Source organism: Myodes glareolus, chromosome 2, assembly GCF_982192425.1.
Source record: "Myodes glareolus chromosome 2, mMyoGla1.1, whole genome shotgun sequence".
Classification (NCBI taxonomy): Eukaryota; Metazoa; Chordata; class Mammalia; order Rodentia; family Cricetidae; genus Myodes; species Myodes glareolus.
This window is the reverse complement of record NC_142027.1, coordinates 52,971,850-52,993,676: the sequence shown is the minus strand read 5'-3', so window position 1 is coordinate 52,993,676 and position 21,827 is coordinate 52,971,850. Positions and strand designations below refer to the sequence as shown.

General features: G+C 43.4%; 1 protein-coding gene across 14 annotated transcripts in view; it reads left to right on the top strand.

Annotated features, from left to right (window-relative positions):
• Positions 1-21,827, top strand: part of Phldb2 (pleckstrin homology like domain family B member 2) — a 220,684-nt gene that overhangs the window by 106,709 nt on the left and 92,148 nt on the right. For 12 of the 14 annotated variants that reach the window (XM_087900469.1, XM_087900508.1, XM_087900506.1 and 9 more), the window contains exon 2: positions 1,045-1,155. In XM_087900469.1, coding sequence (XP_087756595.1) covers positions 1,047-1,155 — 109 coding nt within the window. In that variant the 5' untranslated portion in view covers positions 1,045-1,046. Of the gene's footprint in view, positions 1-1,044; positions 1,156-17,047; positions 17,181-17,417; positions 17,554-21,827 lie in introns of those variants that run through there. The other 2 variants (XM_087900478.1, XM_087900477.1) reach the window with 2 other exon arrangements.

The following is a 21,827-nucleotide window of genomic DNA, read 5'->3' as shown; positions in this document are numbered from 1 at the left end:
AGCGGTTGTCTTTATTAGACTGGTATTTGTTGTATTGTAATACTTCTCGTTTTGTTTACTCGTAGTCTGGGGAGAGAAGATTAGCGATTGTTGTAGTCTAAGTGTGAAATATCTCCCACAGGAGCATGGACTTTACCACCTGGTCTCCAGTTGGTGGCCCATGCATGGGAGGAACCTTCGGGACCTGACGCCTACCTGGTAGACATGGCAGTGGGGTCAGAGCCCAAGCATTGCAGTTCAGCTGGGCTTCAGGCCCAGTCTCTTTTCTTCCTGAATACTACCATATATTCTCATTACAAAGGTTGTGAACTGTTCCTGTTGCCATGCCTCTACATTGTCATGATGGACAGAATCCCCTGAACCATGAGTCAGAATAAATTCTTCCTCCTAAGTGGTCTGTGTTAGAACGGCTAGAATATGATGAGAAAAACATTCAAAACTGGGATAAGGCAATTATGATATGCCAAGGAAAAGCCTTTGTTTCCTCTAGGTGGGTGAAATGCTTAACCTAGTAAGAAAGTAAAAATTAAAATCAGATAGCAAAGATGCTAAGATATAAGTGATTTTGAGAGAACAGGAGAAAAAAATTCACATAACTTTTGTTATAGTATGTCATTCTTTTATTACTTTAATATTTAATATTACTAATAATTTGATGGCATATATAAGTTTTGGTGCTATCTACATTTCAGGCTTCCACAAGGATCCTTGGACTGTAGCCTTAAGGAGTAAAATAGAGCTATTTATTTGTTTGCTGCTTTCCACTTTTAAAGGAAGATAACTACTCTGCCCCAAGTCTGTGCTTTTGTGGATGGTGATGAGGCTGCTGTTTATGTTGATGTTCTAAAGAAGAGTCAGTGATGAGATACCATGTTGACCCCAGGATGTCTGCTTTGCAACTCCAACAGCAGTTAGAGTTTCCCAGATGTTCAACATCTGGGCTTCACAGATGAAGCATTGTTGACCTGCAGTTTCCATAGGTCTCTTCAGCTTTCAACTTCCCAGTCACAGCATCTATTTTTTTTTTCTTGTGAGAACAGGTAGACATGGATCCCAAGGTCTGCTCTGAGAATCATCACATGACTATGATGGAGGAAGAAGGTGAACCAAGAGAGGAACCCGAGGATTATGGACCTGATGACCTACAACACTTTGGTGAGAACTATCTTCATCTACACATAGTTCTTCAATGCTTCTCTTCACTCACTAACACATATTAGTATTGAACTATACGTTACTTACTTGTCTTTTCTGTGGCAATGTATCCTGACCAAGGCAACTTCTAGAGAAAAGAAGTTTATTTGCACAATTCCAGGGGCATAACAGTCCATCATGGCACAGAGGCCCGGCAGAAAGCAGTAGGCATGGTAGCTAGAGCAGAAGTTGAAAGCTCACATCTTGACCTGATAGTATAAAGTAGAGAAAGCAAGTTATAAGTGGTTCAAGTCTTTAAACTCAAAAGGACTTCTGCCTTTGATGTGACATAAGTCCTCCAACAAGACTGCCCCTCCTAAACCTCCCAAACAGTGCCACCAACTAGGACCCAAGGGTTCACAAACATGAGTCTCTGGGGGACACTCTCATCCAAACCACCATTTGCTGAAATTCTCAAGTATGAATGCAGGAATATAGCAAGTACAAGAAATATGGAAAGTAGCCAGAGGCAGGCAAACCCATCCTGTTGCTTTAGTTAAATGCTATTTTACAGGCTAGCTCCCTACCTCATCAGAAACATGTTGAAGATAAGTTTAAATCAAGGTAGCTATTGTAGAGAAGGAATTTCCATCAGTCTTTTAAAATCAATATTCACATAAAAAGGAGTGTTTTGGGGTTATGGGTACAAAGAAAGGCAAAAGGAATTGGCCCTAACAGAACACTGATCCTATTGTTTCCTCCCAGGAAGGGTCAAGCTGTACTCAAATCATTCCGGCTCACAAGGCTATAGTACTGGGTGAAATCCCCCAAAAGTATTCCCCACTATTCGAAAGGAACAAATGAACTCACAAAATGTGTGTGTTCTTCATTAATTTTATTCTGTATCAAGTGATCAAGTAACTACAGGATTTGGAGATACACGAGGTAGCTTGTGTATCCCCTGAGGTCATCTCTATGCTCCAGAATCCCCTTGTGTTAGGAAACTAATTTCAAACAAGATTCAGTATTTCATTTAGTCATTCTGGATAGCTCTAGAATCAAGGTGTTAAATGGAAAGCTTCTATGCTAAGGTTCTCCAGAAAAAATAAAATGAAAGCAAACATAGGTTCATATTTACCTTCTCTCTCTCTCCTCCTTTCTCTCCTTCTTTCTTTCCCTTGGCTGTACTTCTGTGTAAACAGAGGGAGATCCTCTTATTCTTCTGTGAGAGTCTGAAAGTCTGTAATTTGTAGGGAGTGTGTATCGAAGATGAGAAGAGTAGGATGCGTGTGAACAATTCCCTTTGAGGGTAGAATTCCTACTCATAGGAAGGGGAGAGTGAATATGGCAGTCTGTTAGCGAGGCAATAACCTGGAGTAACCAGAGGCTTGCTTCCATGCCCTTACTCTCAGGCTCCACTTAGGACTCTTGATTTATTTTGTCTCAAGCCTAAATGGACTGTAAGGGCTGGCTGAAGAGTTCCATAGGTGCAGTAATGAGATTAGATTTTCACTATGGATGACTGGTTTATATAATTATTCGTTTAACAAATCTGTTACAGTGTTTCTGTCATATCTGAGTCATAGGAATGGACATATATGGCTGAGTTAGATCCCTACCCTCTCAAATCTGGAATGTTGTGGAGAGGGAAGGAAATTGATAAAATAATAAAATCTTTTAATTAGTGGTATTGAGATTAGAAGTTTCATTTGGGGAATTATCATTCCGGTATTTGCTGTCTCTGTCTTCTGAGACTTGACATCCAACAATAAACTCAAGCTTCAAAACATGAATTAATGGGCTTTCTATGACTCAGTTCATAAAGGCATCTGCGGACAAGCCTAAAGACTTGATTTTCATCCCTAGGACCCACAAGGTAGAAGGAAAACAAACAATCCCCATAACTTATTCTCTGACTTGCACACTCCCACATGTGTGTTCATGTCCCAGAGTGCACATGCATGCATGGGCATGCACACACAAATATATGAAAATTTTAAAGATTTATTTATTTTATTTTATGTATATGAGTGCTTTGCTTGCTTGAAAGTCTGTTCACCTTGCCTATGCCTGATATGAGAGTTTAGAAGAGAATATTAAATCCCCCAGAACAGGAGTTGTGAGCTGTCATGTATAATGGGAATTAATCCTGGGTCATCTGAATGCATAATAAATGCTCCTAACACTGCCATCTCTCTCTATATATATATAAAATATATATATAGTTTTAAAAACAAACAAGCAAACAAACCTGAGCAGTTCCTTAGCGATCTTCCTACACTTGCTCACATCTAAGATCAAAGGTTCTTAGGATCTTAGGTTTGATGCATCCAGTCTTTTTCCCAACCTGTGGATGTTAGCTTCCCCTTCAGAACCTCACATCTTTTCCCTGCTTTGCTGAGTCTCGCACTCAATCAACATCCGCTGTCCATCCATCCCCAGGCCAGGTGAGGCCCCATTGCCCCTTCTATAATCCTAGCCATCTGAAGGAATGGGCGTTAAAATAACAAATGATCCGTGAAGGACGTGAGACAGAGAGAAGAGAAGTGCGTGAAAGATATACGCGCGGTCAAGCTGAGGTGTGTAGCTTGGTGATGAAGTGCTTGTCTGCTGTGCGGCAGACTCTCACCCCAGTGCTGCCAAACAACCAAATGAACAAATGCAAATCAGTGACAGAAGTGGATGTGATTCAGCAACGGGATGCTGCTGAGGGTTAGAGAGAATAAAGATCTTTTCCAGATCGAGGAGTTGGGTGACTAGATATGAGGCTAATCTTCTGTTAATTAATTGCAGGACACAATAAAGAAAAGGACTGGGGTGGGCCAGCGGAAGGCAATAATGGCCTCCATTTGTGTGGTCCACTATGCTCAAGGGGTATGCATGTTGGGACATGCACTGCCTGACCCCCACACTCCTCCAATGCACCCCTGCCATCCTTCTTTCTTGAACTAAGAACTGTGGGATTTGAGTGGAAAAGAAAGTCTTGATATCTCCAATAGACCACGGAGTTCGCTATTTGCAAAGTCACTGAACATTTTGCAAGAAATGCTAATGGCTCATGAAAGCTACAACTTTCTTTTGGGAAGTAATTGTCAGTGAATTATTCATCATGGGTAGCATTATACTCCACGGATATGGACCCCTCAAAACTGCCTTGTAAAAAATTTTCCACATGGATAGTCACTTTGATAATCTTTGGATGTGGGGCCGAAGCAGCTTTCTTCGTCAAGGAACACTAAACCGCCTAAGAACTTTTGTGGAGTGCTCATTAGCACCTAGCCGACTTGGAGGGTGAGACTCTGTTTTTTTCTCCTCCAGCACTTTAGTTGTGGAGCGAGGAGGCAATAGAAGAGGTCCTGAGGCGGTATCTAGGATTCGGTTTTTAGAGGAAATAGATCCCCAGAAAATTGTCTCCTAATCCTGGTGTAGAAAAGAAATGCACTCACATATGCTTTTTGAATGGCAAATTCATTTCAGTGTCTTTAACTTTCCTCTTATGCGTTAAGTTGTGAAACTTCTGGTAATGCTAATATTAATAATGAAGGCATTGTTCCTTCCTCTAATTATGCCCGAGCTCTAGAGATGTCTTTTGGGTGTTTTTTATTTGTTTGTTTGTTTGCTTGGCTTTGCTTTTTTGTTTTGTGGACTGTTTTGTTTTGTGAGACGGGGTCTCACTATGTCACCCAGGCTGACCCAGAACTCATGACGTCCATTCTCAGTCTCCTGCATGCTGGGATTACAGTTCTGTACCACCATGCCAGTCTCTCTAGAAATTGTGTCAGTCTTGGAAATATAATACTGATACCTAACGAGTCATTCTCTGTAAATCAGAAATAAGAGAATGTCTTACAAAGGACTTTGTTCGTGTGTGTGTGTGTGTGTGTGTGTTCTCATTTGAACACAATAAATGTATTCCAATCATCTTCTTCAGGGATCACTTGTAACTTACAGGGATTCCCATTCTTGAGAATAGTTAGAAATTCAAGTAAGTCTAAAAATGTGGTAGCATTGTCAGGATTGGAATCAGTTCTTTAATCTACTGAAACACATTGGGTACTAAACCTTAATCTCTGTTTACAGGCCACATAGTGATGGGTTGAATGGCTGGCTTTCTCAGTCCCTTGAGAGAAACACTGAACGTATCCCTGTAAAGTGGGACATTTGAAAATGGTCAAGCAAGCAGGCCTGAGCCTCTAGGGACACAGTTGAGTATATCCCCAAACTCCAGCCCACCTGTCTTCTTAGTTAGGGTTTCTATTGCTATGAAGAGACCATGACCACAACAACTCTCTCTCTTTTTTTTTTTTTTTTTTTGGTTTTTTGAGACAGGGTTTCATTGTAGTTTTAGAGGCTGTCCTGGAACTAACTTTTGTAGACCAGGCTGGCCTCGAACTCACAGAGATCCACCTGCCTCTACCTCCCGAATGCTAGGATTAAAGGCGTGCACCACCACCACCAGTCTTGACCACAGGAACTCTTATAAAGGAGAACATTTCATTGGGGCTGGCCTACAGTTTCAGAGGTTTTGTTATTATCATCATGGCAGGAAGCATGGCAGGATACAGGCAGACATGATGCTGGAGAGGTAGCTATGAGTTCTGCATCTGGATCAGTAGGCAGTAGGAAGAAAGAGACTCTGGGCCTAGTTTGAACTCTGGACATTGAAGTCACACACTTCCTCCAACGAGGCCGCACCTCCCAATAATGCCTTTCCCTGTGGGCCTTCGGAGACCATTTGCATTCAAACCACCACACCAACATTTGATCCAACAACTCAATCAAACCTGTTTCATGCATATTTCTGTAAGAACTTTAAGATCTCTAACTGTGAAGTCATTATAGTATGAGAACAATAAGATGGTGTGGAAATGGGAGCAATTTCAGTGTCCTAACTGTGCATCTGAGAATGTCCTTGAGCATCCTTGATGATGAAAGACCCTCTAGTTTAACACAGGAAATACTGTTTCCAGGGTTTTATTGGAGTATAAATTTTGTAGTTGGAACACATTTTTCTCTTGCATCCTCTCTCTGTATAATCAGGTCCTCCTTCCTATAGTTAGTGTTTGTCAGGCAAAGAGAAACTTAGAACAACTTAGAACAAGGATATGATGTAACTCAAATGGTATTATTGTAACATGAAGGCCGGCTTGTTGGGGTTTCTGTCCTGCCCGGTACCCTACAACCAGCATACCCAAAGGAAAATCACATGGAGTCTACATTAGGTTATAAACTGATTGGCCCATTAGGTCAGGCTACTTATTAGCTCTTATAAATTATGCTACTCCATTATCCTTATCTACATTAGCCACACGGCTCAGTACCTCTCTCAGCTGGGCAGATTACATCCTGCCTCTTCGGTGGCCTGTGCAGGAATGCCGGAGGGAGCTTCCTGCTTCCCAGAATATTCCTGTTCTCATTGCCCCGCCTCTACTTCCTGTCTGGTTGACCCACCTATACTTCCTGCCTGGCCAATCAGCGTTTCATTAAAATACATGATTGACAGAATACAGATAATTCTCCTGCACCATATTATGTGAGGTCTGAATTTCAATTTTGCATCTCCCCAGCCTCCACTCCCAAATCTGCTCCCAACTTCTTAGATCTTACTCCCTTCTCTCTCACTTTCATTTTTCTCTACAGGCTGTTACTCACCATATTCCAAACTGCCTGGGACCTACTGTCTTCCTGTATTGCTCACACCATACTCTGCCTAGAAAGCCCATTTCCTGTAAGATGAAGGTCAAATGTGCTCTCTTCTCTGATGAATTCATTGGCCATAGAAACTCTGCTATCTATATGCATTCCTGCCATGTTTTAAACCTCCTTTTAATTATATGTTGGTCACTAAAACCTCTATGGAGTCAGGTTCATCATTCACACTTCTGAGCTGCTCAGTAAAGTTGACTTTTTTTTTTGACACTTCTCATATTCTGAACCCTGGTCTGCTCTTCTGAGCTATGAGAAGTCTCCAGTACATTGCATGTATTATTACAGATGAACTAGAATCCATGGTATGAGATAACTTGACAGATGGCAAAATTCAGAAGGAAGGAAGAATAAAGGTCATAAGACAGGAGAGAATCCGTGCTCCCTGTGATTTCAAGGAACACAAGGCTCTTATTTCCTGTAATAAAAATAACATAGAAAAACCCACCTCTTTGTTTTAAACCGTTCATGCGTGAAAAGTGATTATGATGAGAAAAGTGAGCCAAAATAAATGCAGCTGAGGTACATTAATTGGTAAGACACACACACAGTCTCTCTCTCTTTCTCTCTCTCTCTCTCTCTCTCTCTCTCTCTCTCTCTCTCTGTCTCTCCCTCTCTGTCTCTCTGTCTCTCTCTCTGTGTCTCTGTGTCTCTGTGTCTCTCTGTCTGTCTGTCTGTCTCTCTCTCTCTCTGTCACACACACACACACACACACACACAAACAGAGAGAGAGAGGCGGGGGAGGGAGGAAGGGAGAGGAGAGAGAGAGAGAGAGAGAGAGAGAGAGAGAGAGAGAGCATCCTTTTCCTGTATCAGTACAACATAAGCTCACAGGGAAAAAATGAGATCAAGACACACAAAATAAACCACTTTGACGCATAAATTTGTTGGGGCAAATAGATTTAGACCTTTCTTTTAAATAGAAGACAAATCTTGTAATAGCTGAAACTTAAAGCATCACTTTGAGCAGGATTATCTGATGTTCCAAAGAGATTTTAAAAAATAAGGCATTTAGCCAGGCAGTGGTGATGCATGCTTTTAATTCCAACACTCAGGAGGCAGAAGCAGGTGGATCTCTGAGTCTGAGGCCAGCCTGGTAAGTTTCAGGATGGTCAGGGCTACACAGAGAAATCCTATCTCAAAAAGAGCCACACATCCCCCAAAAAGAATTTCAACCTCTCCTCCCAACAAAAACAAAAACAAGGCATTTGTCTTCCTGTGTCCTTGGTAGGTTAAACTGACTCTATTTTAATTTTGGTTCATTTTCTGGTGTTAACCTGGGTAATTAATATGTTATTTATAGTGTACCTATTTAAGTATGTATTTGAGAATATAGAATCAAAAATCTAAACATCCAATAAAGTTATTGGAATAAATATACTTCAAAGACACAGAAAAGGTAGAAGAGGTAAAAAAAAAAAATCCTTGCTAGTATTATAGAATGATATGATAGAAACTTGCCTCTGTGCTTCCTGGAAATCCGGGTATGAAAAGAACCATCTGTTTAAGTAGTTCTTCTTAACAATGGCTGCAAGTTTGTGTGAAAATGGGCGACAGCTTTTCTAAGAAATGGAAGCATGTACATTTTTTGAAGAGAGAGACCAATTGTCCTGGCACTGTGTTCTAAAAGGAATATATGACGTGGCATTCAGCTTACCCAGGACAACGTACACCATAATGGCCAATGCCATAAGCGACACCTGCACAGAAGGGCAAGGTGACTGCAGACTTTTCTTTTGATTGCTCCCTTTGTGCGATTGCTTTTCTGTGTGGCGGGGGAGGAATGGTCTGGACATCATCATCTTAGTTCATAGTATGAGGACTTTTTTTTAGAATAGTCATTTATTTCTCCCTGATGGTAAACAATGCATTCCAATTGCACAGCTAGTAACACATCATGATTTAAACCTAGGCCTGCCTTCCTCCAGATCAACTGTCTTTCTTCAGCACTCTGAAAAGTTTTACGAGTCTTGAGATAGTTGCAATGTTGAAGGAGAAAGCAGTCCAGACAGTTGCTGCAAGTGTTGGAGGCTGACTCAAGGCTGTAACCATTTGGTAGCTCTCACTGCAGAGAAAGGAAGAGATATACTAATTCACAATGTAAAACTCCAGTCAGGTCTAAATAGTCTTCGTAAATGACAAGAAACAATTGCAAACTTATTCCAAGCATTTCAAAGTTTCTTATATGTCTGCATTGGAAGGCTGGGGCAGGAGGATCATGGATTTGAAGACAGTCTAGACTATGTGAGATTGTGTCAATAACAACAATAAAAATATAAATTCCAAGTGGAATAATCCATGTATAATTCTTTTTAATATTTTTTGAGAATTTCATATAATCTATTTTGATTATAAGCTTTCTCTCTTCTCAATTTCTCCCATATCTTTCTCTACAAAATTCACAATAAAAATAAAAAATACACAAAAAGACATCAAGTTGAATTTGTGTTGGTCACCGACACCTAAATGTGGGGGCCTGTGCTAGGCTGTTGCTGATACACCAGCTATTATTCCATTGAAGAAAATGGATTTTCCTCTTAGCAAGTAATTTCTTGGCTAAGGGTGGATCAATGTGCCCAAGGCACTTTCTCCCTGGTGGAATTTCATCTGGCTTGAATGTGGTGCATTATGTGTGCGCTGTCTCAGTCCCTGTGAGTTCATATGTACATCAGCTCTGCCTTGCCTGGAAGACACGTTATTAGGTTCACCTACCCACTCTGACCCTTACAATCTACTGATGACTGAGTACTCCAAAGTCTGTCACTCCCTTTTTTCCACTGTTCAGTTGTGAACATTTCTGTTAATTATCATCTACTACTTGAAGGAGCTTCTCTGATGAGAACTAAGGGATGCAATGGTTTATAGGCATAGCACTATGTTATTAGGGGGCATTTTAGTGCTGTGTTAATTGAGCAGAATAATAGTAGTAGGTTTTCCCCTAGGGTCCATGACCAGTATTTCTAGACTCAGATTCTTGGCCTCATTAACTGTGTTAGGTATGGTTTCCATCTCATGAAGAATACTTTAAATCCAATCAAAGTTTGGTTAGTTACCCTCATACTATGTACCACTTTGATGTGGTACAAATTATCACTGTTATGTAAGATATGCCCACTATTACAATAGTCCTACCTAATTCTCCTTAGCGATGATTTCAACTCCCATGTGAAAATAGATGACTGCTTTATAAAGAAAGGCATATCTTGCAGGCAGGAAGCTATTATAGCTCACAGGGTCTGTAACTGGGTGAAATTGGTAATTACTTTTACCCACCAATACAGCACCTTCCAGCTCTATGAACAACAGTCAGGAGGGGTGAAGCCTCTGGGAGAGCAACAGACCAATTTCCCCATGTTCTGTGTTCTAAGGGTGTGGTATCTTTAGCAGTAGGGTCTAACCATCAGGCTGTGGGGGGTAACCAATAGTATTGATAGTGACCTTTAATGTTTGGCCGCGAAGTCTATGGTCAACAAACTCAAAAGGATGGAGCTGGGGGTAGTTCTTTATATGATGTCTACTTGGGGTATTTTCTTCCCTGTTATAGGATTACCTCCACATAAACTTCTTTTGTTTATGCATTTGAGAAGGTTTTTATACTAGGAGTCTTTCCAACAAGTCTTTAGTATTATTCGCTCTTCTCCGTATTCCCTCTTCTACCTTTCTCTACCGTTTCCCATTCCGTGCAATCCTGCTGTTTTTTTTCCCCCTTTATGCCCTTGTAACTTTATACTCTATTTCCCCTCTTTGGAAGACCCTCTCCTCCCCTCTGGTCCCTTACTAGTTACCAACCTCTGTGGATTTCTAGATAAAACACACATATCTAAAGCATGACAGCTAACGTCCCCATAGAAGAAAAAACATATGCTTATCTTTCTGGGTCTGTGTTACCTCACTCATAATGGTTGTTTCTAGCTCCATTCATTTATCTCAATTTTCATAATTTCATTTTCCTTAACCCTCAAATAATCCTATTGTGAAAATATACTACGTTTTCATGACCCACACATCGACTGATGGACATCCAGGCTGTTTCCAGTTTTGGCTATTATGAGTAGAACAGCGGTGAGCATGGATGAGCAAGATTCTCTGTGTAAGATGGAGGGGTCATTGGTACCGTTCTATCTTGTGGTAAATCAGTTTTCAGCATTTTGAGGAACCTCCACATATACTTTCGTAGTGGATGCACCAATTTGCTCTCCCATCAGAAGCAAAGAAGTGCTGCCTTTTCCCTGCATCCCCAGTAACATGTGCTGTGATTTGTTTTATTGATCTTGGCCATTTTGACTGGATGAAATCTCCAAGAAGTTTTCACATTGCTTGCCCTGATGACTAAAGATACTGACACTTTTTAAGTTTTCCTCAGCCAGTGGTGTCTTATCTTCTGAAAGTGCACTTTAGCTCTGTAGCCCATTTTTAAATTAAATTGCTTGTTTTCTTGATGTTCAGTTTGTTTCTTTTTTAGTTCTTTATATCTTCTACTTACTAACCTCTGTCAGATGTACAGTCAGTAAAGGGTTTTCCCTCATTCTATAGGCTGCCTTTTCGCTTGAATGACAGTGTCCTTGGGTTCACAGAAGCGTTTCAGTTTCATGAGCTCCCATTTATTAATTATTGATCTTAATGTCTGTGCTATCAGGGTTCTGATAAAAAGACCTTTTCTGTGCTGATGAATTTAAGCACAGAAGCTTTCTTTTGTATCAGATTTGTGTTAGCAGGTCTTATGCTGAGGACTTCGATCCATTTGTAATTGATTTTTGTGCAAAGTGATAGTTTAGATCTGTTTGCATTCTTCTACATGCAGCTATCTGGTTTGACCAGCACCATTTGTCGAAGATGCTGCCTTTTCTCCAATGAATATATATTTTTGGCTTCTTTATTAAAAATCAGGTGTCCATGGGTGTGTGAACTTATGTTCAGGTCTTTAGTTCTACTTCACTGATCAATGTGTCTGTTTTTATGACAGTGCTGGGCTGACTTTATTACTATGTCTCTGTACATAACTTAAATCAGGAATGGCGATGCCCCCCAGCCGTTTTTTTATTGTTAGAATTATTTTAGCTGTGTGTGAGAGAGAGACAGAGACAAAACTTTACTTTTCCCCACTTGAGAAGTTGAAGGACACAGTCAGATAAGAACAAATTTTATAATCAGTTTGATCCCAGAGAGGTAAACAACAAAGGAAGGAACGCTGTGCAGTTTCCAGCACACTAAGTGGATGACTGGGAATGGCAGAGGCTAGGAGACAAAGCTCTGATTTGTAATGAAAGAGAGAATTTTACTCAAAAAAAAAACCCAGATGTGTGTTGGGGCTGTAGCACAGTTGGTAACACTCTTGCCTGGCAGGCCCAAAGCCCTGGGCTCAAGGCTCAGCATTTCATAAAGGGGGTATAACGGGGACCGCAATCCCAGCATTCGGAAGATGGAGGTGTGAGGTTCAGAAGTTCAAAAACAGTCTCAGTGAGTTATTTAAAATAAATAAGTAAATATAAGATAAAATGGAACTCAGAATATAAAAAGGAAAAGACGAGAGCTTAGGTCCTTCTCTAAGTGAGTCTGACACTACTGCTGGTCATAGTTAATTACTGAGTGACCCCCCCGCATGTGTTTAGAGATTAAAGGTCTCGTTTTAACACTCATTTTAATTTCATTTACCACTTGTACCTTCGGGTGGATCTCTTCTGTCTTCAGGCTACCCTGGTATTGTAAAACAGAGGGAAAACCACACTGACTCATCAAGAGAAGCTCTGCTGAACTTAGTGACTTTTAAAATCACACGAAATAAGTACTTTCTGATAGCCCCTCTCTCTATCTCCCCAGCCCTAGAGTGTGAGTCATGTAAATATGAATATAATGACCCCTTGTCCTGTGAGGAATGTAGCTATCATCAGAGACAGCAGGATGGTGGGCATTAGCTTTGTCTACTGATTAGGAATTAGTCACTCTGCAGACATTCCTCTGATTGCATTCACGCTGGAGAAGAGGTGAGGTAGCATTTAAGGGTGTGGACTCTCTAGACTCCTGCTGCCTGCACTCAAACGCTGCCTCTACTAGTTCAAATGCTTGGGCAAATGTGACTTCCTGGTGTCTCCTTTTCTCCCTTACAATGTGGACACAGTAGCATGGTGTCCATTATGATACAGAGCACTTCTCTATACCATCACGTATTTAGAAGAATGATCCATACAGTAATTGTTGTTTTAATAAATATCAGTGATAATTTTCTCAGTCATGAATATTAGCAATTTAAACACAGCTTGTTTGTGTATATTATGTTAGTGCATATATTCCTTGCAGAATAATTATCTAGACCAAGTATGTTAGTTACTGCATTTTCGATAGGGAAACATCTATAAGCATTGGGTCAAAGCTGTCATTCATTCATGCATGTGTACTCTATGTCAGGGTATGTTAGTGATACAGCATGTGGAGGAACAGGTAAAAGTCCCTGTCTGTCTGGAACTTTCATTCCAGTGAGACTAACACAGATACTAACGTTAGTTTAGGAGTATGCTTTGTGACTTCTACAGTTTAAGTCTAGAGATCAGGAATGTTACCCAAAAGCCCCCTGGTTGGAGGCTTGGTCCTCAGCTTACCATACTGTTGAGAGGAAATGGAAAATTTAAGAAGTAAAGTCCTAAGCCCACTGTGATGCTGTTCAGCTTTAATCCCAGAACTCTGGAGGCAGAGGCAGGCAGATCGCTGGATTCAGGTCAGCCTGGTCTACACAAGCTGACCTAGGCCAGCCAGTGAAATATGGTAACCATATCTTAATGTCTTTTAAAAAAGAAAAGAAAAAGAAAATGGAAGGTAGAAGTCACCAAAGAGCTAGTAACATCAGCCACCAGCCTCACCCTCTTGTTCCTAGAAATGAGGTAAGGAATTCTGGTCTTCCACTTGGATGTGCTACCTTGTCATAGACCCAAAGCAACAGAGCCAGTCAATTTGGGGCTGAAACCTCCAAAACTGGGAGCCAAATACACCTTTCCCTTTATGAGTTTTTTGTCTCAGGTATTCGTTACAGCAATGAAAAGATGACTGACACATTAGACTATAAATTACAACTACAAAATAGAGAAACATGTTGATATGCAAAGGTCATCTTAAACTTTAAGAAGAGTGGTCAGGGAAGGTATGAGTAGCATGGTTAAATATGCGCAAAGGAGGTGAGGGGTCAAGCTATACAGATGCAGTGGAGTGCGGAGGGTTGGGGAGCTTGGGACAGGAGGGCTGCTAGCTCAGAGGTCCTGAGGCAGATGCAGTATCCAGGAAACAAAGGCGGGATTATCGAGGAGGACATGGTGCCGAAAACTGGGCGAGAGAAACAGGTGATGTTAGAGAGGAGTGGGTCAACAATGTCCTTCGAGGCCACCACATGGCTTTTGCTTGGACTGAATAGGGTCACTGCGGAATTTTAAGGATAGGAGTAGATTGTGTCGCCTCACATTTTACAGTGATCACCCTGGTGTCTGGGCTGGCAATATCCTGAAAGAGAGCAAGAGGAAAGCCAAGACATATGGCAGATGGGATCTAGATGAGATTAGCAGTGAGGTTGTCAGTAGCTGAATTCTTAATTTATTTTAGAAAAAGCGGGAAAGACTTCCTGAGGCATTGGAGAGAAATTAAAGTCGCGGATGATGTAAAGTTTTAGATCTGATATGGGGACGACTTCCGTTGGAAAAGAGGGGTTGGAGACAGGGGAAAACGTCTCAGGGAATCAGCATTGAGAACAGTCACTACTAGGTCAGTAGGTAGCCTCGTGGGCAGCTGCCGGGGGCCTGAGATTCTGAGGAGTGGGTTGGTCTGGAGTTGCAATGTGTGAACAGTGGATATGTGATGGGATTTAGTTCCATGGGGCAGGAGACAGCACTAACGGAAGCAGTAGATTGAATATAGATCCCAAATCTGAACTCTGGGTACTCAGTCCTTAGGCCAACGGAAACAAGAAGATGGAAGGAACTAGATTTCAGCTGGTAATTGCCGAAAGTGAGAGGTGCCCCTCTCCCCCCCCCCCAGTGCTAAGAAAGCAGTACTGGAATTTGCTTATACTGAGTTACATGAGCAGTCACTGGTGCCTTCCCCGTCCCCCACACAACTGATCCCTCTGCTCCCATCTGTCCTGCCTCTAGTCCACCCACAAAATCTATTCTGGTTCCCCTTCCCAGGGAGATCCATGCATCCCCCACAGAGCCCTCCTCTTTCCTCCTCTCTGGGACCGTGGACTGTAGCTTGATTACCATTTACTTAACAGCTAATATCTACTTTTAAGTGAGTACATTCCATGTTTGTCTTTCTGGGTCTGGGTTTGCCTCACTCACCATAGTTTTTTTTTTGTTTTTTTTTTTTTTAGTTCCATCCATTTGACTACGAATTTCATGATGTCATTGTTTTTTATCAGCTGAGTAATACAGCACTGTGTAAATGTACCGCTTTCTTTATTCATTCATTGGTTGAGGACATCTAGGTTGTTTTCAGTTTCTGGCTATTATGAATAAAACTTCAGTGAACATAGCTGAGCAACTGTCTTTGTGGTAGGATGGAGTGTCCCTTAGGTATATGCCCAAGAGTGGTATAGCTGGATTTTACGGTAGATCGATTCACAGTTTTCTGAGGAACCACCATATTGATTTCAATTGGCAGTCTTTTATGTTTTGAGTCAGGTCTTCACTACATAGCTCAGGCTGGTCCCAGCTTGTTATGAGACCCACACTTGTCTGGAACTCTTGATCCTCTTGTATCAGCTTCTCAAGGACTGGGACTACCCTCATGTACCACCACGCCTGGGAAGGAGCAATCTCTCAGGTGTGAGCTTCAAGCTCAAGGAGACACAATAAAGGCAGCTTCTAACTGGAATAAATGAGAAGGCAGAAAGTGGAGACAGTTTCTTAATTCTTGAAAGGCTTTTTTTTTAAAATCGGTAAGCCGTAAGTGAATAGAAACGTAAAGGAAGGTAGGAGTGTCTTATTTTTATTGAGATGTGATAAGTGATTTTAAGTTGATGTGAATTTATTACGGTGGAGTAAATGCTACTGGGGTGGTGATGAGCAGAGAATACTGGAAAATGCTAACCATTCTTATAGCAGAAACTAGAAGTCAAACTTTAGGGACTGGTGAGGTTGTTCAGCTACTAAGAGCTGCACTACTCTTGTAGAGGATCGGAGTCTAGTTGTCAAAACTCACTTCGAGAGGCTCACAACTGTTTCTTCTTCCCCCACTGCCACCTTACCTGCATTCACGTGCACATGCACACACAAAACACACATACGTATAAATAGTAAAATATATTTAATTTAAAAATTCAGACTTTTACTTACACAAATGTAACATTTTAAATAGACATTTCGTTAAGTGAGTGTACTCACAGCTCAGACATTTTGCATATACAAAGCAGAGGCTTATTAATTGCCTCATGGCGCAGGCATCACCTATACCTCTGTTGCTATGCTACAGTCTTGGAAACATCCTTGCTGTTAGCTAAAACAACTTGTCCAGGCTACATTATTATTAATTAAAGAGTTTGCGGGTCCTTGTGCTTTCCTTACGCTGTGAGTTCCTCCGGGGTTGTCTTTCATCGTTGAAACCCCACTTTGCAAAGAGCTACATTTGCGCGTGTCAACATGGACTGCGGGTGTCCCCAGTCTATTTCGTAACCTCCAGGGAAGTAATGGTGGAAAAAGTCTACATTAGTTTTCACTGGTATGTATATGGAAAACACAGAACCGTTTATGAGACACCATGCCAAGGAAATCAGTACCACGGAGTTTTTCGTCTCCTGACCCCAGGCTGTTCCATTGCTGTTTGGCATAGCTGCTTTTCTGACACATCAGGTAAACCTGCCCCGGGGGAGAACAGTGTCTGGCAGAGGTGCGGTCACCTGGAGTTTCCCAGAGCAGAAACTTCATCATTGGGGAGGAAATCACCACCCGAGGACGTGTGTTCTCCGGTACATTGAGAGAGAGAGAGAGAGAGAGAGAGAGAGAGAGAGAGAGAGAGAGAGAGAGAGAGAGAGAGAGAGAGAGAGAGACCAAGTACAAAGGTTTACTCTACACTGCTGCGAACACGGCTTTGAGAAAGTGGAGTCGGATGATGGGACGAACAGCCTGTCCACTCCTGCAGCAGTAAAAGCAGCAACCACTTGGATGCCCAGGAGCCGGAAGGCTCCGGGATTTCCCAGCTGGAACCCGGAGGACCCGCTTGCTGGGCTTCAGAAGGGGGTCGGGGCCAGGACTGAGCTTCGTGGAGTCCACCATCGCGATCCGAGGGGCGCTGCTGAGTGTGGCACGGAGCAAAGCGGTGCGTCTGCCTTCTGTAGTCATTGGCCCTCGGTGGCCTTGTCACCTCAGGTGAGTAGGGGGCTGCACTGGGCCTGGAGGAGCGCGCTGAGTTGCCTTTGCGCACCCTGGTGGCTGTTTGGGGACACAGCCTCCCCCGCAGCCGAGTTGGTAGCCGCCTGTCGCGCCGCGGAGGTCGGGGGCGGAGAGGAGGCAGTGGCCGCCCCCACCGGGAGGGGCGCCTGGAGTGCGCGGTGCTTGGCTGCAAGAACTGGCTGGCTGCAAGGCTGTGGCGGCAGTGGCGGCAGTGGCGGCAGTGGCGGCTGCGGCGGCTGCGGGAGGAGAACCGGACTGGGACTCCAGGGAGGGAGGACCCGGGCGAGGGCCAGGCCCAAGGGCAGCGGGACCGGTGGAGAGAACTGCGGCTCCAAAGAAAGATGAGTTGGTGAGTGGGCGCCTTGGGCGCAGATTTTCTTTACAAGGGAAGCAGACTGTAGGGACAAAAGCCCGTGCAGGGGTCGGTAAAGCCCGAACCGTACAACCAACCCTAGGATACTCTGCTCCTCCCCACACTTATGTATAAAGATGTGAAGTGGAGGGCTCATGGGGAAAGGGTATCCAGTAGGGATAACGCATCCAGAGTGGTTGTGGCGAAAAGGCAGGGTTTAATTAAGGGTCCCGAAGGTAACTTTAGCGGAAACTCTAGATTGATTAGGCAGAGATGTGGACCCCGGGGAAAGAGGAAGTCCACCGCTAGATGACGGGACTCCGAGAGGACCTTTTTGAATTAGACTTCTACCTGTACTTTGTTTCTAGAGTGAGGCTGCAGGGTAAGCCTCCCGACCGAGATTCTCATCAGGAGCCCTTGATGGCGATTCAGCTCTCGTTTCCCTAAACGCTGATGGTGTGCTGCTCCCTTCGCCCTGAGTGACGGCAGCCTTGAGTCCTGGGAGCATTTCGAGTCTCAGTTTCACCAGCTCCCTTCACGGCGGGGAGCGGCCGGACTGTTCTTGGTGCGCTGAGTAACTTTGCCTTAGCTCTCAGCACTTGAAGCACCGAGGACCTAGCTAACTCCTGCCACCGCCAGGAAATTAAAAGGCTGACGGGCTGCCCCTTCCCGGATTGGGATTTCCTGTTTGGAAAAGCTTAACAAATCCTTCCAGTGGTCCCTCCCTTACCTTTCTCTCCTAAGTGAGGGGGTAGACTCCTGCAGCCTTTTATGTGGACGAGATGAGGCTGGAAATCCTTTAGCCCGGCCCAGCCCTTTTCCCTGGAAATCTTCCTTTTGTGGTTCTGAAATAACTCAAGATTTCTAGGATGCACAGCTAGTTAGAGCCAGTCGCAGCTGTGAGGGGTCTGGAAGAGACATAAAATGTGGAGGCCGTTAGTATAAATATTTGCCAGCCGCGTTTCCCTCCAGAATCTGAATGTGTGAGTTACAGATGTAAATTTTCAACTATGATGCTTGTAACTAAGCTTCCAACTTGGGCTTAATTTGGACGTTTGAGATTTTTTTACCCCCATCTGAGCTTCAAACGTCTGGATTTAGCTGGGAGGCTCCAAATATGGTCCACAGCTCCATAGGGTTAAACTTTTGCCCTTGGAGCACTTGAATTCTTTGTTCCTGGTAGGATAGCAACAGAGTAGTTGGATTTGGGATAAATAAACCTTTAGAGTGGCCCAGTGTTTTAACAGAATATGCCTAGTGCCATTGGCTTCAATTGGGTAAATATTTGTTTTAATAGAGAGTTAAGGTTCTCTGAAAAGCAACAGTTGGGTCTTTCCAGGTTCCCTGTTCATATCTTGGATTTAGTTGTTTGAAAGATCTTTATTTGTTTATTTTTCCTGATAAATTTATTGTGGAATTTAAACATGGGGTATAATTAAGAAACTCTGTGCAGTGTCTCCAAACTTTGACAAAGGCCTTTAAAGGGGAGGGGAGTTGGCTTTTGCTTTCAGCTAATGTAGCGTTCACTCCTGAGGCAGGGAAGTTTGCAAATCCTAGCCCTCTCAGAAGCGGCAAAATGAGATGTTTGGTTAGGAGCAGTCATCATCACAGTCAATTTTCAGGCTTCAGTCGGTTTCCCTGCAGCTGGCAGCTGCTGCTCTTCCAGGGTGAGAATGACTGCAGAGATGTCTGCTGGGTCCTACGGGGGCGGGGGCAGCCAGGAAAGCTAGATAAGAAGGTGGGTGAAGAGTTAACACATCTCCTCAACCACTCTGGTCAAAGCTGACCACTGTAGCTGGCTTTCCCAGGACAGGGAGGAAAAAGCCAAAGCTGATTTGACCAAACTCTGGTCTTCACTACTTTCATCAGTGTGGAAGACTCTAGGCTTGGGTTGTGGAGTAGAATGAAGAAATCATGTCAGGAGTCTCAATGAGTTTTGCATAAGTTTCAAAGCCGCCGGGGTTGTGGCTAGGGCAGGTGACCTTACAGGATGCTACATTTCAGCCATGGGCAGAGAGGTAGTGACACAGGGGACAGGGAAAGACAAGAGCTTTCTATGGTTTCCAAGAATACCTGTGTTTCATGATGTGTCACTAAATCTCTCTGTGTTAACTCTTAGATGTGGGAATGCTGTCCATCTGAAACACAGACGCCTCCCGAGTGATGTGTTTGTCTTAAATCCTTGCAGTGTGTTTTAGCAGTAGTTCCCAGGAAGAGGAGGTGGCATCCGGTCTGAAGGCAATGCTGGCACAGTGTATTTTGGTTATGACAGCTGAGGGTAAGGAAATGCAACCAGTGTCCGTCGATAGAGATCTGGGATACTGTTAAATATCCTGCAATGTCCAGAACACACAGAGGCCTATCTGGACCAAGCCCTGTTCTAGAGTGTTTTGCCAGGTCAGCCAGATGTTAGCAAATTAGTGATCTTAATTTAATTTGAGTCTTCACCTAATTTCTTGTTGCTCAACACAGGCTGTGTCTTAGAGGCCTTTTCACCTACAGTGGCTCCTCCTATCCTCGGCATTAAGAGTCTTAGCAGACTATAGGGCTGATCCTTGTTGGGTTTTCTTGATGTTTTTGAATTGGCTTAAAGTTGAGTTTGAGCACAAGGGAGCCTGGGTGATCAATGTTCAGATCTCACTTCATAGGTGATATGCCCATAAAAGACTGATAGGACCTTGAGTGAGTTAGGGGAAGACCCAGCTCTAATTAGAGTCTGAAATTAGAGAATTTAATAATTGATAGTTAGGTAAGCCAGATTTAAAAACAAAGAAACAATAACCACCTTTTTTTTCTTTTAGCAGAAAACCTAAAACCAACCAGACTTGACCCTTTTTGAGAGTTTAGCAATACTATTCCTCACGAGAAAATAAAGTCCTGGATGAGGGTGATGATGTAAGCTCTTGTGACTATGGAGCATATGTCTGGGTGTGCGTGACCTGTGACACCACTTCTGAGGCCTGCACTATCTTTTCCATGTCAAAGTGAGCAACAGATGGTCCCACAGACATAGCAGATGCTGCCTTTGAACGCAGGTACAAAGCAGAGCATCTGAGTGTCCCCCCCCTCTGCTCTCCGCTCTGCGTGTTAGGATCAGAGCACATGAATGGACAGGGTTATCTCAGACAGAAGGGGAGAGGAGAAGGAAGCCTCCTGAGCAGGGAGGCGAGAAGATGCCTGGCAGCTATGGAAGTGAGCTGGCTTTGGAGCAGTTGATGGGTAGGTGGGTAGGTGGGAGAGATCCATAAGCTGATGGGTAGGTGTATACAATGCATTCACTTGTAGTACCAGACTCAGATCAGAAATCTGAAGACAATTCAAGCTTGACCACTAAGGGCAAGTTGGGGAAAATAATTGTGGGGGTAAAAGGAACCTTAGAAATCTTAGCAGCCTGGGATGTAGCTCAGCTGGTAGCATGTTTGCCTGGCCTGCAGGAAGCCCTAGGTTTGCTTCCCAGAATCACAAAAGAAGCAGGGGTGGTGGTGTGTAATTCCAGTCCTGTCAGGTGGTTGAAGCCTGGGCACCAGGAGTTCAAGGTCATACCTGAACACGTGGCAAGCTTAGCTTAAAACTAGCCTGGGCCAAATCAGACCCTATCTCAAACAGCCAAACAAACAAACAAACAAAACACTTAACTCATTTGCAGTTTGGTAGGTCCCCTTCTGTATTCTCAGGATTAAAGAAGCTGAGGTAGGAGGATTGCTATGAGTTCAAGGCCAGAACCCTGAAACACCACTGCTACTCTTAGGAAGCATTTAATTAGGGGACTCACCTACAGTTTCAAGGGGCTGGTCCCTGGTGGGAAGCTGGTAGGCATGGCACTGGGGCACTGGGGCAGAAGCTGAGAAGTTTACGTCCTGATGGACAGGCAGAAGAGGGGGTTGGGTGGGGGGCAAAGTGAGACTGTCTTGGAATGTTCTTTTAAAACCTCAAAGCCCCACCCCAGCCACACTCCTCCTTCACCAGGGCTAATAATCTCCTAATCATTCCCAAATTCTTCAACTGGGGACCTACCAATGGGGCCGTTTTCATTCACACCACCACAGGTAGACAGTGAGGACTAGTTCAGAGGCAGGCAGAGAGAGGCTCTTTCTAAAACACAGAACTCACTTATCTGAAACCATTACCCCAAGCCTCACACAGGGTTTGGCAGTGACAGGACAGAAGGAATTTTCTGACTTTGCTTCTCCACTTATCCTGAACCACGTAGTGTCTACCATTCCATCTGTTTTCCTAGTGGTAAAGATTTGGTAGTAATCCAAAGTTATTGC